Below are 18,699 nucleotides of genomic sequence, written 5' to 3'. Positions count from 1 at the left end.
ACTGGCCTGAAGCAACTTAGATTAAATTGATTATTCATTAGAAAAAAAAGCAAGTTAAAATGTGGTGTTTTTGAGTAACGTTATTCTCAGTCATCAACAGTGATGGGAGTAAAGGCGTTATTTTTTTCAGTAACAAGTAATCAAACAAATTACTGTTTCCTCCATTACAATGCCGATGCCATTACTGACAATAAAATGTGGTGTCACTAGAATTTATTATAATATTATTATAATTTTATTTCTCAGTTCATCTGAATGGATGCACAGCACACCTGTATTCGATGATCCGTAAACTTTAGTGTGAAGGCACACGACTAGCCATTGCTTTGTCTCACACACATGCAAAGAAAGATACAGAGCGAGAGAGTCTTATATAACATGCAGAATTGACGCGCTACATGTAAATGATATTCTTTGCTGTATTTTCCTGTCAAAATAACAAAGTTCCTCTGGAATTCTTCAGCTTTTAAGAACTGCCATTTTCTCTGGTAGCAGGCGGAACTAATGCGCAAGCGACAATCTCATTGGCTGGCGCTCACCTATTATCGTCCCTGTTTTGATTTCAGCAAATCAGTTCGAGTGAACGCAGACAACGTGATTAATATTCATGAACCTAGCAGCTCATTAATCTTTAGTGCGTTTTATATTGTTAATAATAGTAGAATTTTTAGTAGTTTTGTTATCTTGTCAGTATTATTTTTAGTTTTTTCCCCTTTTTTGTATAGAAACACTAAATTACAAACAATATCTTAAGCACCACCACATGACATCTATGTATATATGTATACTGTATATACATGTATGTATATATGTGTGTGTGTGTGTATATATATATATATAAAACTCAAAAAAAGATTATTTACAGCTATTTTCATGTTAAATGAGAAAGTATCAAGTAGACATTACAAAATGTAGCTTTAGAAAGAAATATTTTATTTCATTCAACATAGCATTTATTACACACAAACATTTAGGCTGCAGCGATAAAACAATGAAAGTCATTGGTAACCAAAACATCCCTATAATCCATTTAATATTTTTAGTTCACTTCTTTTTCCTTTTTTTATAAAATTATACTCTAAATAAGAAACTCAATCTGCCAGCAGGTGGCAGTAAATGTCTTCATGAGTCATTAATTTCTTCATTCCATTCATTCAAACAGCTGATTTATTCAGGAATGAAGTAAATGGCTCTCTTTGTGAATGGGCTTTTGAATCATTGATTCACACGATTTGTTCAAAACGCAGATTCATTCAGAAACTAAACACCGCTGTGTTGCTTTGAGACGTGCAACAATTCTGCTATGGCTTCAAAGATAGTATGTGCTCTGCAAAATTGAGCAAAAACACATAATATTGTGTTTAAAATATAACACAATATCAACTTCTTATTTACTGAACTGTTGTATAAAATCAAATTTGAGCTTGTGATAGATCGGGACAAAATAAGCACTTGTGTCATATTGATCTTGATGCCCGTGTGATATGTGATATATATAAATATGAGACAAAACACATACAGGGGCATTTTTTGCACCAATATCTTGAATTTTATGGCATAACTGCATTTGTTGAGTTGTTGCCCTGCATCGTATTTGTCAGCAGTCAGGTCTGGGAGCAGGGCCAGTGCATTAACTGCGTTAAAATATTTTAATCACATTATTTTTTCTTATTAATTAAGTTAATGTGTTAAACTGACAGCCCTAATATTGAGTGGATCAAAACCTTACCTAAAACCAAAACAAAACCCATTCTTGTCTCAGGACAACCTCGACAAACTTTTTTTGATCCACTTCAGTTGTTGACTACTATATAGTAGTATATCAGATATTTAATATTAGTCTGGTGAGTAAACTAAACTTTTTATTCATTTTATTTAAATTTCATTCAACATATTTAATACTGGGGGCATGCAAGGCACATTTTTTTAAAAAGTAACACAATAGTTACTTTCCCTGGTAATTAGTTACTTACATATAATACATATAATGGCGTAAATCAGGTACTATTTTTGAGAAGTAACTAGTAACTATAACTAATTACTTTTTCAAAGTAACATACCCAACACTGGTCATCAGTGAAAACTCAGAAAACTAAGCATTTAATATCAACACATTATTGGGAGATGATTATAATCTTGTTAATTTAGATAACAAACTATCAGAATTAAATCTTAGTTTGTGGCCACATAAATATCAGCAAATGAACCAAATTGCAGGGTTTTCCTCAGTTAGAGCCTCTGAAAAATGTTGAGATGTTTTTCCTCCTTAAAAACGAGTTCAAAATTCTTCTGTGTCATAATATATGAGCCATAAAATCCTGATGTATACATTTTTTTTTTGCATTTTTTATGTTCAATAAACTGTTCCATCAAACAAAAAAAAAAACACACACACACACACACAAATATCATTTCATGTGTCAGGGTTAAGAAATAAACTCCAGTGTCCCATTTTGCATCTTTCTACCTATAATTTCCTGTATACTTTAATACTATACTATGGATACAAATATCAAAAATTAAAAACACACACATTTAGGTGGCCTGTGCTTTTAAAGTTCATGGTTTTCCCAAGGACGTTCTCCTGGATCAGCATGTTTTTAGTACTGGAAGAGCATTCCTATCAACCGATGGATGGGATTACTGGGTTGGGATTAAGCTTTAACAATATTATTTTCCACCAATCATTTGCTTTTAGAAGTATGCTAGGTTAAGGATATGGTGTGTTATTGCTTGATAGGAATATTGTTTCTAGGAATGACAAAAGGTCATGATCCATGAACACGTCTAAATTGAATCCTGGTTGTTTGAATGTCTATAATACCATATATAATACTATAATACTGTCTAATAACTTCAAAAGTAGGTCACTGGTAAAACATCTACACTTTTAAAAATAACAGTTCTTTAGTGGCATTGATGGTTCTATAAAGAATCTTTAACATCAACAGAACCTTTTAAATGCACAAAATGTTCTTTAAAGTGGAAGAAGATTCTTTAGATTTTTAAAATGTTCTTCACATTTAAAAAATAAACTGTTCTTTTAAGAACTTTTCACTGAAAATTGTTTTTTAAATGGTATCACTGTGAAAACCCCCCATTTGGTGAACGTGATTTCACCAAGTACAATATGTTCCTGAATCAACATCCTTGTACTGTAATATAGTACAATAGTTGCAGTTTATTTGTGCAAATATGGCAACTTTTGAATGTCCATCAATGGAGAAATATGATTTTGCCCCATAATTGTGTTGGTACAGTATCTACCCACATGGAAATTTATGCAAAAAAGACTGAATTTTGGATAATGTGAAACATATTTGTCTAATAATTCTTGCTTTTCTTTTTTATCTAACAACAGCAGCTGTACATTTAGTCTGATTCTGATACAACCGGAGAACAAGTCCTCATTTGGTATTCTTTGTGTGTGTGTGTTGTCAGGGATGCTAAAGCCTGTGTGATCCACGGCTCAGACCTGAAGGATCTCTCGCAGGAGCAGATGGATGAAGTGCTGAAGAATCACACAGAGATTGTGTTCGCCAGGACCTCTCCCCAACAGAAACTCATCATCGTGGAGGGCTGCCAGAGACAGGTGCACACCAAAATAACACAACAAAATGATTTGAAATCGAACTGTAGCCCATTAATAATCATAATTACAATATCAAGAGAATCAACTGAATTGTATTTGCACACACGCTGTCTCTCTGCATTGTTTAGGGCGCCATTGTGGCAGTGACTGGTGACGGAGTGAACGACTCGCCCGCTCTGAAGAAGGCAGACATCGGTGTTGCTATGGGGATCTCTGGATCAGACGTCTCCAAGCAGGCTGCAGACATGATCCTGCTGGACGACAACTTCGCATCCATCGTTACTGGAGTTGAGGAAGGTAAGTGAGACAAAGGGTATTGGAAAGACGGAAAGAAATCCAGAGCAAGACAGAAAATGAAGGCAGCTCATATGAAGCAATTATTTTCATCTGTGACCTGGATTTTGCTCTTCATTCTTCATTAATAATTCTTTAATTGGAGCTTGATGACATTTCACAAATCTAGCGGTTGCTAATCTACTTGGGGTTCATATAAACATTCATAATATAATATAATATGATATAATGTAATTAGAGCTGTCAGTTTAACACATTAGCTTAATTAGGTATGAAAAAATAACGAGATTAAAATATCTAACGCAATTAACGCACTGGCCCCGTCCCCAGACCTGTACATCATCTTATATTTCATACAGTTGACTGTTAACAAATATAATGCAGGGCAAATATTGCAGATATTGTTGCAAAAAATGTCCTTGTATGTTTTTGTCATATATATATATATATATATATATATATATATATTTTGTTCTGATCGATCACGAGCTGAAATGTGATTTTATAGACCAATTTAGAGTAGACGTCACAGTCACTTGCAGCTGTGCGTGCATACTGGTTGCAGAAAAACACTGGTAACAAGTGGAGGGAAAATCCATAGAATAAGAGAGAAAAAAATATTTTTGTGCCTTTTGATGTCAAAATCGAAATGCAAATAATTTTTATAAAATACTGTAGTCAATAATATAATAGTATAGTATAGTTAGTGTGGAATAATATTGTTTAATAATAATATTGTTTAATGTTTTAATGATTTAAAAAACAGCAAAACGACAACAGCTGTAAAGAAAACTAGGTGATAATTAAAATCAAATTATAAACACAATCTTTTTATATTAACGTTTTGAAAAAACAAACAAACAAATCAAATATGTGTTTGATTTGTAGTCATTCAAATTATGGTTATGTTCAATAAATGTTAAAAAAATGAAATAAAAATCAGATAATTACAGTAAACGAAAACATGATAAATAAAAATAAGTTAAAATTAATATTTGTATTAATTGCATTGTTTGTTTTTATTTATATTTATGTCAAATTTTAGTTTTAATATAGTATAGTTTTTATTAATGCTTTAATAAAAAATCAACAAAATGTAAACTGATTAATAAACACACCGAGCATGGTTTTGTATAGAAGCTTTTATTAAAGGCTTTTGTAGTTTTTGGATTTTAAAATATGTACTAATTAATATTAAATACAATTATATGACTTCTATATTTTTAATTATATGCATGGCACTTCTTTGCAAGCAAAATGTCTTCAGAAATTTTGGGAAAAAACTGGACCAATTGACTTTAACTCAGTTAATGGTGAAGTCTGTTAATTTTTTCTCTCCCAGGTCGTCTGATCTTTGATAACCTAAAGAAGTCCATCGCTTACACACTGACCAGCAACATCCCTGAGATCACTCCCTTCCTGTTCTTCATCTTGGTCAACATTCCTCTTCCTCTGGGAACCATCACCATCCTCTGCATTGACCTGGGCACTGACATGGTGAGACACAAACACACACACACATCTACACATCTAATGCCTTTATTTCAATAATGAACAGGAACTGTTATTTTCCAGTTAACTGTTAATTACCATTCTCACCTTTTTCTGAAATACACTCCCTTGATACATTAACCAATCATTGCATTCTATCTCAGGTCCCTGCAATCTCATTGGCTTATGAAGCAGCAGAGAGTGACATCATGAAGCGCCAGCCTCGTAACCCTCACAGGGACAAGCTGGTGAATGAGCGTCTCATCAGCATCGCCTATGGACAGATTGGTTAGTGAGCTGCTATATTACAAAAAAAAAGTATTTTAGTTCAGTTTTGGTTAAACTGCTGTAGAAAGAGGACCCAAAATGAACTAAATAAAAGTGATATCCTTGTCTTTTTTAAATATGTAGGTATGATTCAGGCCCTGGGAGGATTTTTCAGTTATTTCGTGATTCTGGCTGAGAACGGCTGGCTTCCTAGTCTGCTGGTGGGTATCCGGCTAAACTGGGACGATCGCTCAAACAATGACCTGGAGGACAGTTACGGACAGCAATGGGTAAACATGCTAAAGAGATACATTACACAAACTATACTCATACTTGATAGAACAGGTTTGACATTTATGCACTTGGTCTTGTCCAAAACAACCAACTATCCTGTTGGCTGACCAAAACAAAGAATTACTAAAAGCTAATTAGATTTTTAGTGTTGGTATGTCATTGGCCATCAGCTTCCATCTTTTCCAGCTATTAATTATCTAGTTTTGACATACAAGAAAACAAAATAACAAAAGATGCAGATTTTCAAGACAGAAAGAGCAAGTAAAATAAGGAATACAAGTGTATTCCTAAGGATGCATCTACAGGTGTATCTAAAAAAATTATAATATCATGAAAAAGTTGTAACTTATTTAAAAAACTGAAATTTTCATATATTCTAGATTTATTACATGTAAAGTAAAACATTTTTTAAAGTTTGTTTTGTTTTAATTTTGATGATTAGAGTGCACAGCTCATAAAAGTAAAACATCCAGTATCTCAAAATATTAGAATATTTACATTTGAGTTTCATTAAATGTCCATCCCTACAGTATAAATTCCGGGTATCTCTTATTCTTTGAAATCACAATAATGGGGAAGACTGCTGACATGGCAGTGGTCCAGAAGACAATCATTGACACGCTCCACAAAGAGGATAAGTCACAGAAGGTCAAAAGGGGTGGCTTTTTACAGAGTGCTGTATCAAAGCATATTAAATGCAAAGTTGATTGGAAGAAAGAAATTGGGTAGGAAAAGGTGCACAAGCAAAAGGGATGACCGCAAGCTTGAGAAAACTGTCAAGCAAAGCCAATTCAAAAACTTGGGAGAGCTTCACAGGAGTGGACTGAAGCCTGAGTTGGTGCATCAAGAGTCACCACGCTCAGACGTCTTCAGGAAAAGGGCTGCCAAGCCGCTTCTGAAACAGAAACGTCATTAGTATCTTACCTTAGCATATTACTCTGCTTCATTGGCCAGCCAACATGCCTGACCTGAACCCCATAGAGAATCTATGGGATATTTTCAAGACAAAGAAGAGAAGAAAGTCGATCCAACAATATACAGACGATCTGAAGGCTCAGCAGTGCCTCAGCAGTGCCACAGGCTGATTGCTTACATGTCACACTTAACTGATGCTGTAATTTGTTCTAGGATCAAGGAATTTGCTGTAATATGTCCTGCCGACCAAGTGTTGAGTGCATAAATTAACATACTTTAAAAAACATTTCTGTTTTGCAATTCTGTTTTTTGATTGATCTTAGGAAATATTCTAATATTTTGAGATACTGGATTTTTGACTTTCATGAGCTGTAAGCTCTAATCATCAAAATTAAAACAAAAAACGTTAGAAATGTTTTACTTTACATGTAATAAATCTAGAATATATGAAAGTTTCAGTTTTTTAAATAAGTTACAAACACTTACAAAAAAAGTTACAAACTTTTTCACAATGTTGTAATTTTTTTGAGATGCACCTGTATAGATTGTTGTTCATACACAGTTGCAGAGATTTTTCGCAAGTGTTTGACAATGTAAAAAAAAATGTAATCTCAGTGATACTGATCTAAACAAATCTAGCAAAAAAAATAATTAATTAAAATCTAATATACACTACCATTCAAAAGTTTGGTGTTGGTAGAAAAATAATTGTTTTTAAAAATAGGCTGTATTTATTCAATCAAAAACACAGTACAAACATTAGTACTGTGAAATGTTATTGCAATTTAAAAGAACTGTTTTCTATTTAAAATACATTTTAAAATGTCATTTGTTTCTGCGATGTCTTTAGTGTCACATGATCCCTCAGAAATCATTCTGATATGCTGATTTGAAACTCATGAAACCAAATCTTTATGATTATAAATGTTGAAAACAGTTATCTTAATATTTTATGTGGAAACCGTGATACATTTTTTCACGATTCTTTGATAAATAGACAATTCAAAGGAACAGCATTTATTTGAAATCTAAAACTTGTAATTTTATAAATGTCTTTACATCATTCGTGATCAATTTATTTCATCCTTGCTGAATAAAAGTCATACATTTCTTTCAAATGCTTACTGAACCCAAACTTTTGAACAGTAGTGCATGTGAATATGGAGCATGTGAGAGTGTGTAATCGTTAATGTCTTTCTGTCAGACATACGAGCAGAGGAAGATTGTGGAGTTCACCTGTCACACGGCCTTCTTCGTCAGTATCGTGGTGGTGCAGTGGGCCGACGTCATTATCTGCAAGACTCGCCGCAACTCTGTGTTCCAGCAGGGAATGAAGTTAGTACCTCTGACCATGTCCCATTAACAAGATTCTGCATTTGCTGGAAGTTGGATCATATGTAAAACTTGAGGTTCGTAGTGACTAAACCAGATTAGCTGAGCTAAGTGATTGTGCTTGTTCTTTGCAGGAATAAAATCCTGATCTTCGGCCTGTTTGAGGAGACGGCTCTCGCTGCCTTCCTGTCTTACTGCCCCGGCATGGACGTGGCCCTCAGGATGTATCCTCTCAAGTAAGTGTTTCCTGCATAGGAACCCCCTGATGGTACATTACAAAGCAAATTTAAAATACGCAACCTCATTATCATTGTGAAAACTGAGGAAACAACTAATGTAAATTCTCTTTTTTTTTACTCTCATTTCTTCTCCAGGCCCAGTTGGTGGTTCTGTGCGTTCCCTTACAGCTTCTTAATTTTTATTTATGATGAGATCCGAAAACTTATCCTGCGCCGAAACCCAGGAGGTACAGAGCTTCAGTTATTCTCTGAATACATGTATTCATATTTTAGCTATACAGACTTGTAATGATATTCAATATATAAGCATTGGTATTTATGTATTTACACTGCTGTTGCTATTTTTGTAGCCAGTTACATTACAGTTTGGGGCCAGTATTATTATTATTATTATTATTTTGAAGTCACTCATGCTCACCAAGACTGCATTTATTTGATTAAAAACAAACAAACAGTAAATTCAGTAAATTTAGTTAAAACGCTAATAGTGTTACATAAAAATAATGCAAATAATTAAAAAAAAAACAACTAAATTATACTAATATGCTAATTTGGTTCTGAATAAATATTTGTATTATTATTATCAATGTTAAAAACAGTTTTTCTGCCTAATATTTTTGTGGAAAACCGAGATATTTTTTTTTCAGGATTCTTTGATGAATAGAAAGTTCAAAAGATTAGCTTTTATTTGAAATCTTTTTTTTTTTTTTTTTTTATGTCTTCAAAGTCAATTTAACACATCCCTGCTGAATAAATCTATTAATTCATTTTTTAAAAATCATACTGACCCCAAACTAAAATACAATAAATAGTTAATTTTTGTGGAAACTGAGATATTTTGAAGAATTATTTGATGAATAGAAAGTTTAAAAGGATAACATTTATTTAAAATGTTTTTTTTTTTTTTTTGTCTTCAATGCTCTTTTTTTCTTCATTATTTATTATTTAATTGGAGCTAATATAATATAATATAATATAATACAATATAATACAATAATATAATGACCCTGGACCACAAAACCAGTCATAAGGGTTAATTTTTTGAAATTGAGATTTATACATAATCTGAACGTTGATGGTTTGTTAAGATATGACAATATTTGGCTGAGATACAACTATTAGAAAATCTGGAATCTGAGGGTGCAAAAAAATCAAAATATCAAAATCGCCTTTAAATTTGTCCAAATGAAGTTCTTAGCAATGCACACAAATAAAAAATAAATTTTGATATATTTACGGTAGAAAATTCACAAAATATCTTCATGGAACATGATCTTTACTTAATATCCTAATGATCTTTGACATAAAAGAAAACTTGATAATTTTGACCCATACAATGTTTTTTTGGGCTATAAATATACCTACTATAAATATGCTACTTAAGACTGGTTTTGTGGTCCAGGTTCACATATAATATATGTGTTACAATATAATGTAAATGTTCAAACTATACAAATAAATCAGAACTGAATTTCAACAAAATGAAATAATCAAAAATATGATGTACAACAAAAATAGATAATTGACTAACACAGAGTTATTTTGCTGTTACAATAAAATGTCAATACCAATTTACTTCTTTTTAAGATACAAAAATTAAAATCTTAAAAATTATATTAAATAATTTTAATGAACAAAACATACAGTGCAATAAAAAGCACAACTGACCTACATACAGTATATTTTAAATAAAATGCTTTATTGCATAGAAAATGCCACACTCATGTGAACATTATAGAGTTTATAATGCAAATGAATCACTAAATCACAGTTTTGAGTTTGAACTGATTCATGAAAATGAATTGAGGAACCATTGTAAAAATAAAATGCTATTAGACATACAATGCTCCTCACATGAATATTCTGTGAATATTTGATTTTTAATATCCACGTTACCGATGCTGAATTTTAATGATCCCTCTTTCTCTCTCTGTTTTACCTCAGGTTGGGTTGAAAAGGAGACATACTACTGAATTGTCAAAAACTTCATTCATCAATTCTCCCTCATTCCCTCACTCTCTTTCTTCATCTCTTTCTCTTTCTCTCTCTCTCTTTTTCTTCTACCCATTCCTCCCTCCACTATAACAACACCAATACAGAAACAACCATGTTACTCCTTCCTTTCACTATAAATATAAAAAATAAGAAGATGAGAGGACCAACCACAGAAAACGACGTCAAACCTCCTGTTTTTTTGTTTCTGCCCAAAGACTACAGCTGAATCTGCCAGTCTGATAGTAGTAAGGTTTACTAATACTGTTAAACACACTGTTAGCGTGTGCACGCGCACGGCTTTTGTAATGGATGTCACGCGTCACGTCTGTCCGAACCTAGCAGCCGCTGCATTTAGACTCCGTCACGGTCGACAGGGACTCCTGTACAAACACTGCCACGCTAGATTACTGTTACACATCCCTCTCCATCTTTACCATTGAAAAATACAAATAACCTAATGATCAGAATTCATTGGACTATCGCCCTCTGCTGGGGAAAAAGAGGAACACAGGCTTCCTCACCCCTGTCTGTCTCTCTTCCTCAGCATTTGTTTTCTTTCCATGTTGTTGTTGTTGTTTTATTAATCATTCATAACTTTTTTTGTTCGACCTTTTTTTATGTTAGAAGTGTGTCTGAGAGCTGCTTGGTTTCATTTTTCTCAGACATGACAAAGCACACTGCCACCCTCTCTCTCTCTTTCTCTCTCTCTGTCTCTCTCGCTCCTCCTCTCCCTCCCCTTTTATCCTGCACTCCCCCCTCCCTCCCTGCTCTTGCTCCTTCTGTCCGTCTGTCCGTCCCCGTCTGTTTGTCTGTTTGTGAACGATGTGAAGAAGCCGCCCTCCTCTATCCGCCCCCGTTTCCCCTCTTCCCCTGTTACAAAAAAAAGAGAAAATACAATCTTTCTGTGTCCTAGGAAAAAGAGATTTCTCTCTGATTTCATTGTTTAAATAAGTGCAGAAAAAAATGGAATAAAAGCAATGTACCATTATGTGAAACAACAGCAAAAAATGAAATAAAAAAGAAGGATCTCTCTTTTCTCAGCTTGGTGTCAGTTTGTTTTTGTGTCTGGCATGAAATCGAATGAAATATTTATTTCAAATGTAAAATCGATTGTAGGACACCTAAACATGTGTTCACACTTTTAATGTATACATATCAAGAAATCAATTTACAGAAGTGAATTTCGTGTTTTAGAATAGTTGAATGTCATCCAGAGTGCATCCAGATGTCTTTTTTGGTTTGTAATTTACATTATTATCAGTGATTTTAATTATTTACCCATTTCTATAAGGTAATGAGAATCATCCTGTCCAGACACACTGTTATTTAATTAAAACTATATTAATGTACAGTTAATACTGATATGATATAATACTTCCATATTCAAATAAAATACATTGCAGCATGTTAATGTGAATTTGAGGTTAAGAAATGGGATTAAATTTTATGAAAATATTTAGATAAAATAAACTGATTATTTTATTTTATTTTATTTTATTTTATTTTATTTTTGGTGGGTAAAATATGACCCAGGCATGTTATTGACAGACTTTGTGTCATTCACAACAGTTAATTTGGATTCTGGTAAAATACTGATATAATATGATATAATACTTTACAAAAAATAAATAATAATAATAAAATTAAAATAAATAAATAAATAAAAATAAATGTTCATTTGAAATCGGGGTTAAGAAATTCAACTAAATGTTATGAAAATAATTTGATAAATAAAATAATGGATTATTTTATTTTAGTCACATTATTGACAGACTTTATGTCATTCACAACAGTTAATTTGGATTCTTGCAAAATACTGATAAAATATGATATAATACTTTATGAAATAATAATAAATATAAATATAATAATAATAATAATAAAATACAAATAAATAAATAAAAATACATGTTAATATGAATTTGAGGTTAAGAAATGGGATTACATTTTATGAAAATAATTTGATAAAATAAATGGATTATTGTTTATTTTATTTTATCTTATTTTATGGTGGGAGAAATATGATCCAAGCATGTTCTTAAAAGGCTTTGTGTCATTCACAACAGTTAATTTGGATTCTGGTAAAATACTGAAGTAATACTTTACAGATTATAAATAAATAAATAAATAAATAAATAAATAAATGTAAATTTGAAGTTGTGGTTAAGAAAGGGGAATAAGTTTTATGTAATTTGGTAAATAATTTTTTTTTTTTTTTTTTTTTTTTGGTGGGTAAAATATGATCCAGGCACTGACAGGCTTGTGTCATTCACACAGTTAATTGGGATTCTGGTAAAATACTGATACAATATGACATAATAATTTACAAATTAAAAAACAAATAAATAAAATAAAAATAAATGTTAGTGTGAATTTGGGGTTAAGAAATGGGTTTAAATTAAGTGAAAAAATAAATGAATTATTTTTATATTTATTTTATTTTATTTTACATTCTTGACAGCCTTTGTGTTGTTCGGATAGTTCTTTTTTTTTCCCAGTATGTTAATGAAAATTTGAGAAGAAATGTGATTCAATATTCTAAAAAATAATGTAATAAATAAAAATTATTTTACATTATTTTACTTAATTATTTATTTTTGATATTATTGTATTTTGGAGGGTGAAACATGACATAGCCACATTTTTGATAGGCTTTGTGCGATTCAGCCAGTAAATTGTAGTCGGCTAATAAAAATATCACAACTACTCACTGGATTAACATGACCAGTGTGAGAACTTTTACCTCCGTAATGGCTTTTCTCTGAACTCTGCAAGTCTGTTAATGGTTTTACTATCATTAATTCACCCTCACCGGTTTATAACCTTCTTTCTCATAGCTTTTATGAGTTCTCCGCCGTGACATTTATAGAGGTGGCTTCTCCCAAAATCATATCACGACAATAATCATGCTAAACACATCTCACTCCTTAATATTTTAGCAACATTCATCATTTTGAGGAAGCTGTTTTTCAATAACAGCAGGTGGTCATAAATTTAATTTGAGATAAAAAATTTCCTGTAAATAAATAAATAAAATAAAATTGCTTTTCCAGAGACGTACCACCTAGAGGTGTGGGTCACCCCGTTTAAAGACTGTCTGCACACGCAGATAGAGACCGAGGGCCTATAACAGCTTATATATTTATACAAGCAGTTATATATATATACAGTTTGGGGTTTTATATGAAAGAGAAAGGAGGAGACGGGCTGCAGTAAAGTCTTTGATGAATTCCCTGGTTACATTCAGCCGCTGTTTCATTTTGATGATGAAGAGGGCTCACAAACACACACACACACACGCACACAAAACCACACCTCTAAAAACAGAATTACAAACATGCCTTGAAGCCAACTCTCCAAAATAACAGAAATATGTCTCCTCATTATGAAACACACACACATACACACGCGCTCCCCTTGTCAGCTGTCCTGCCTGCTTTAATCTTTCTGCTCAATGCAGACCCCCAATCTCTCTCTCTCTCTCTTTCTCTCTCCCCCTTTCCCCCTCTCCCTCTCTCGCTCCACTGTTCTGTGTGATAGAATATCGATCGCTCGCCTCGTCTCAGCAGAAAGGGGGAAGGGAGGGGGCAATGGTCAGATGTGCTCCAAGGTTGTCTCCTTGGCAACTGCCGGATAGGTCACAGGGTTGCCATGGCGCCTAGGTCGTCGGGGTCATCGAGAGGAGGAGGAGGGGTCACCGGGCTGACCAGTAATGTTTGGGTGATGAGTAATTGTGGACATGCTACGTGTTTGGGTGGGTGAGTGCAGGTGGGGACGGCAGTCGTGTTCATTACGGCCATGTTTTGACTGATCTTTACTTCATGCACACAATACGGACTATATATAGTTGCATATTCCATAAAATAAAGCAGTCCAATTCAAATAAAGAGTTTGAATTTTGTGTTTAAATCCTCTAATAATAGTATCAAAGGCTTGTGTGAGTTGCTACCAGTTGAGGTTGCTTAAATCAGCTTACGTTCTTCAAAAATACTTCGCTAATATGAGAATTTGAGGAACGATTGCGAAAATTAGCCATGGTTTTACTACGAATAAAACCCAAAACCCTGTTTTTAAACATTAAAACCATTACAAAATGGTTTCCTGTAGTGTCTTTTAGGACATATTCCATTAACATTTAGTGTTTTTAACAAGCCACCAATAGAAGGCAAACAATTACCAGTACAGACCAATAGGCACCATTACAGTTTCCATTAAAACCAATACAATTCCCATTATAACCAGTAAAACCATTACAAATTCTGTAATGGTTTCTATTGTTTTGCTTTTTCAGCTGGGAAAACACAGTTATTGTAGTTAAACCATGGAAACCACAAATAAACCATGGGTTTGCTACACTAGCCATATTAGCTATGTTATTTGTAGTAACTGGTTATACAATCCACCAAAAAGCCTACATTTTACTGTAATAAAACCATTGTTCATTTTCGTAAGACTATGATTACATATTCCACAAAACGATTCAAATAAACGGTTTAAGTTTTGTGTTTACATCCTCTGATCCTTTTGTAATTCAAAACTATAACAATTTCAGGTACGAAGTAACCAAAATACGGTTAAAGTAAAACGGAAGTAGTTTTCGCGTATATACGTTCATTTTGTATATATTATTTAGGCCTACATGTGTATAAACACCTTTTGAGATATACTTTTTATATTTAAATCTATAAAACATCATATATCGACACGGAAATCTCTTGAGCGGTTAACTGTTGCTATGGTTACCTTCTGAGGCGAACTGGACTTGTCCGTTAGCGTCAATGTACGTGCACTTTAACTAACTTACTTTAACTTTTGTGCTTATTAATAATACTTAAATCTACCTTTAAGACACCTATTATTTTGTTTTTACTTTATGTTGGGCATTCAAACATTAATTTGCTCCGCAAGCTACTGGGTGAGAGTGAACGTTCATAATGTTGACCTTGCAAAGAACGATTCACACCGCAAGATGGCGACCAAACTCGCCAAATCATGTGATTTCTTGTTGATAATTGTCTGGACCCCGAGTTGACGTTCAAGATTTGGTTCAGATGGTTTCCTCACATCGAAGTTCATCCTTTTATCCAGGTGATGTTGTTATACATTATGATTATGCACCTTTATATTTGCTTATCACACAAATACTGACAAGATTTAATTTTAAAAGTTATTCCTATGGTATTCCAGTCAACAAGGAAATGGTCTTGTTGTTAGAAAATAAACTATTGGTTAGGGACTTAGATAGTGAGTGTATTTCCAGAATAAATACGGTTTAAATTTAGGTTCATATTACATAAAATGCTTGTTTACGTGATGTCAGCAGACGTTTTCTCTTTAAGACGACTCAAACGCGTCAACTTTCGAGTCGCGTTCGGATAAATGTAGGACAAAAGCTGACAAATAATTGAGCTTGTGTTTTATAGCTGGTTTATAGATGGTCCAAGATGGTTAGTTGAAAAACCACCATTTAAACTGCTTGAAGCTGGTTAGTTAGTAAAAATGACAAGCTAGAAATTAGTTGCCATGCTGCAAAACACAGCCACCATCTTAGCTGTATTTCAGTCGTTTGTGTGTAGGACTTTGGCCTAAAGATCCAGTAAGAAATCAATACACAAGAAATTTTGATTATTCAGTATCAAGTTTTAAAGTGTTTTGTATAAAACCAAGGGTGTGTCTTTATGAAGATAGGCTAAAACATATCAAAGTGTTTCTAAAGCTTTTAACCGGTCAGTTGCTCTGATATTTGATATTTGGTGTTTGTTCCAATAAGGAGCCAGGATAGAAATGGATGGAAAAATGTGGACTTGGACGAGCTGGAAGTCTTCGTGTTGAGGGGATTTAAGAGACCAGAAGCTGCCGATCGCGGGGACCAGACTGGGGTGTACGAGTCTGATGAAGGATTTTAGGTAATGGTTCTACGGGCCATTGGCAGCATTGCAGGCTAGGACCAGTGTCTTGGGTTTAATTCTTGCAGTTACTGGCAGTCAGTGTAGAGATCTGAGCAAAGGCGTAAAATGAGAGAATTTCCAGAGGTTAAATACAAGTCGAGCGGCAGCATTTTGGATGCGCTCGAAGGACCGTGTAGCAGATACAGGTGGACCAGAAAGGGCCTGAGGTGCAGCAGCCTATCTGTGATCGAATAATGCCTTGACAAGCACATGATTAAAGGAATGATTAGTGTTAAGACATTCAATTCCTTGCATTTCCTTTGTTGAAAGCTCTGAACCATAAAAAGTGGAATCAACCCCAATTCTACTGTATAATATATTTGATACACAAATTTCTAAGGCTTCTAAATTATGAACATGATCAAAAAACTTTGCTGTCGTCTGATTGATAGTTTATATTTTTTTAGCAAGTAAAAAGCCTTTTAGTACTATTTTATAATTCTGTTTAGGACATGTGAAATTTTTACTGGTTTTTATAAAGAATATCTAAAACAACTTTTATTTTGTGTAATATTTCAAAATCACAGTTACTGGACTGAATTAACTTAGGTTTACTTGATTTCCATCTTTTTTTTTTTTTTTCAAATATCAAATGTGACCCAAGACCACAAAACCAGTCATAATGGTCATAAATAAGCTGAATAAATAAGCTTTCAGTTGATGTATGATTTGTTAGGATATGACAGTATTTGGCTGAGATACAGCTATTTGGAAATCTGGAATCTGAGGGTTGAAAAAAATCAAAATATTGAGAAAATCGGCTCTAAAGTTGTCCAAATGAAGTTCTTAGCAATGCATATTACTAATCTAAAATTACATTTTGATATATTTACAGTAGGAAATTTACAAAATATCTTAATGGAACATGATCTTTACATCCTAATGATTTTTGGAATAAAAGAAAAATTAATAATTTTGACCCATACTATGTATTTTTACAAATATACCCGTCCTACTTATGACTATTTTTGTAGTCCAGGGTCACAAATATAATATATTAGGCTTGTGAGGAATGTTTATTTGCACATCTCTCAATTGTCATTGTATATGTTTTACCTCCCAAAATAAAAAATGAATTAGCTTTAATCATCAAACTAAGCATATTAAATATTAATGCATATTATTGTGAGACATATAGAGTGACAAATGATATTTGTACACATTTTGTCTAAGTAGTCTATACTGATAGAAAGATCTCAATTTACATTATAAGCTATCAGAATTTCATCTATTGAAGCAAGACTTGATTTTATCCATTGGAAAGTTGTTGCACATTTTGATGACATATTACAAAGTGCACTAATAATTCTTGTATTAAAAATGTAACTATAATCAATTTTGAATTTATGATGACGATAAGAAGCAAACATTATATCTTACAGTACTGTGCAAGTTTATTTAGAGTACTAAAGACAAATCTAAGCCTGCACTTCTATTGTTATACATGCAAAGCTCATCCATTAAGTCATGTATGATGCATTTCAAATGTGCCAATGTCCATCAAGTGGAGTCCCACCTTCAATAACTCTCAAGCTCCCTCACAAATGTGCCCCTCTTCCCCATCAGTATCTACTCGGTCGTCATGGAAACAGCCAAGATGCTGGGTACAACAAGGGAAAGTGAGAGAAGGAGAGATGGAGGGTGAGGGACGCAGGAAAAAAAGTGTCTGAAGGGCACTCACAGATTAAAGGTTGGTGGTGACAACTGTTTGCATCCCTGCTCGGGTTCAAGTTCGGGTCCTCGTGTTAATAACATTAAACATTTCATCTAGTTAACGCTGCGTTTTTGCATAGTCCCGGACGAACCCCCAAATATACCGCTGTCGGGTTTCTCGCCATGTCACGCCCATTGATCTTCCACTTTCTCCTGATCTCTCTCTTTCTTTCTGGCTCACTCTTTCTCCCTGAAAGAGCCAGATGGGGTGAGCGTTTTTTATTCTCAGAGGCCCTCCTGCACGTGCCTCCTATTCAGAGCCTTAAAGCGTTTAATTCATGAGGGGTTTGATTCTACAGAGAAGGGGCCTCTACATCCCTCCCTCCGCCCGCGTTCTTTCGCCCCTCTCTCTTTCTCTGATCCACTCTTACACCGTCTTATTTCTTCCTCTGTTCGCCTCACTTTTTTCCCTCTCAGCTCCTTTATTCACTCCCCTCCTCTTTTTGACTGTTTCTTTCCTTCGTACATTTCTACATCTCTGTTGCCGTCCTGCATTCAGCCTCTTTTGCCATTTACTGTTCAGAAGTAAATTTCTTAATATAAACAAGTCAAAAATACTATACAAAAAAATCCAAAATACTCAATCTGGTTTTACTAAATGCCCTTGTAAACAATTTTT

The 18,699-nt window shown here is 33.6% G+C and overlaps 1 protein-coding gene and 1 long non-coding RNA gene across 2 annotated transcripts in view; both read left to right on the top strand.

The window, feature by feature from the left end:
* atp1a3a (ATPase Na+/K+ transporting subunit alpha 3a) overlaps nucleotides 1-11,459 on the top strand; it is a 43,120-nt gene extending 31,661 nt beyond the window's left edge. The window contains exons 13-21 of the mRNA XM_051137377.1: nucleotides 3,442-3,592; nucleotides 3,721-3,889; nucleotides 5,229-5,383; nucleotides 5,542-5,665; nucleotides 5,789-5,934; nucleotides 8,058-8,188; nucleotides 8,320-8,421; nucleotides 8,560-8,651; nucleotides 10,369-11,459. Of these exons, the coding sequence (XP_050993334.1) occupies nucleotides 3,442-3,592; nucleotides 3,721-3,889; nucleotides 5,229-5,383; nucleotides 5,542-5,665; nucleotides 5,789-5,934; nucleotides 8,058-8,188; nucleotides 8,320-8,421; nucleotides 8,560-8,651; nucleotides 10,369-10,397 (1,099 nt within the window). The 3' untranslated portion in view covers nucleotides 10,398-11,459. The remainder of the gene's footprint in view (nucleotides 1-3,441; nucleotides 3,593-3,720; nucleotides 3,890-5,228; nucleotides 5,384-5,541; nucleotides 5,666-5,788; nucleotides 5,935-8,057; nucleotides 8,189-8,319; nucleotides 8,422-8,559; nucleotides 8,652-10,368) is intronic.
* Nucleotides 11,460-15,403: 3,944 nt separating this feature from the next.
* On the top strand, nucleotides 15,404-18,010 carry LOC127182365 (uncharacterized). Its single transcript, XR_007829889.1, has 3 exons — nucleotides 15,404-15,507; nucleotides 16,190-16,325; nucleotides 17,934-18,010. It is a non-coding gene; the product is annotated as an uncharacterized LOC127182365 (long non-coding RNA).
* The last annotated feature ends 689 nt before the right edge of the window (nucleotides 18,011-18,699 follow it).

Source organism: Labeo rohita, chromosome 19, assembly GCF_022985175.1.
Source record: "Labeo rohita strain BAU-BD-2019 chromosome 19, IGBB_LRoh.1.0, whole genome shotgun sequence".
Taxonomy (NCBI): Eukaryota; Metazoa; Chordata; class Actinopteri; order Cypriniformes; family Cyprinidae; genus Labeo; species Labeo rohita.
Note: the sequence above shows the minus strand (reverse complement) of the source record. Positions and strands in the feature narration are given on the sequence as shown.